Genomic DNA, 983 nt, shown 5'->3' on the forward strand with positions numbered 1-983 from the left:
CTATTTTATAAATTATACAACTGTTCACTTAATTGTACTTTTCGTTTTTATTATTTCACTCTATATGTAAAATAAAATTTTACACGGTGACAATTAGGCAAAAATTAGATATAGTAGAAATTAATAGCTAAAATTGCCATGGATAAGACCCTTATTCATGAATGAATCATTGTTAAATAAATATTGGAAGATTATTGATTGACCGTGTGTAAAGATGAAAGGAATATGGTCCGGGTGCGGTCAAATATGACCGCATAATTTTTGACCGCACCCGGACCATATTCCTTTCATAAATAAATATTGAATCCACGGCAATTTTACCTATTAGTTTCATAGTTGCCCAGCTCTGCACAGTGATCATATATAAAAAAAATATTACAGGGTGTTCAGTAAAAACTGTTATACATAATAGAAAGACAAATTAAATTGTAAAATAAAATTATAAATTAAATTGTCGATAAGAACTGAAACAGTATTAAAATTTTTAAACAAAATATAAACCAAAAATATTAATCTTTTAAAGTTATTATTATGAAAATTTAAATTGATGCTTATTATGAAAAAAATTCTTATTAATAATCAGCAAGTAATATACATAAAATCCAAATAAACAGAATAGTACAATGGTGACTCAGTAAAATAGGAAAACCCTTCTCAAAAATTAGGAGCTAATAACTACAAATAAGTTGAACCAATATTTTAAATTACACTCTGGGATCCTTGTCGCTTATCATCTTCTTCATTTGAGCAAAACGCTGCTTTGCAAATTTTCGTGTTTGCTTAGAGTTTCCCTAAAACAAATTAACGAATTAGTCTTATGATCATTAACCAATAACACTTAAAATTACAATCTAGAAAATATGTTTATTGTAATAACTGCCAGAATTGTATTACATCATGCTAAATAACATAATTTATGTAATATATATTGTGTATTATTTAAATAATACATTACAATATTTATTGTAAAGATTGTATTTTGA

At 25.6% G+C, this 983-nt stretch overlaps 1 protein-coding gene across 1 annotated transcript in view; it reads right to left on the reverse strand.

Annotated features, from left to right (window-relative positions):
• The window catches only part of Bka (FCF1 rRNA-processing protein Bka), a 5837-nt gene that overhangs the window by 4475 nt on the left and 379 nt on the right, over nucleotides 1-983 (reverse strand). The window contains exon 2 of the mRNA XM_067049242.1: nucleotides 709-791. Coding sequence (XP_066905343.1) covers nucleotides 709-791 — 83 coding nt within the window. The remainder of the gene's footprint in view (nucleotides 1-708; nucleotides 792-983) is intronic.

Source organism: Halyomorpha halys, unplaced genomic scaffold (genome assembly GCF_000696795.3).
Source record: "Halyomorpha halys isolate HHAL.00 unplaced genomic scaffold, Hhal_1.1 Scaffold520.1, whole genome shotgun sequence".
Classification (NCBI taxonomy): domain Eukaryota; kingdom Metazoa; phylum Arthropoda; class Insecta; order Hemiptera; family Pentatomidae; genus Halyomorpha; species Halyomorpha halys.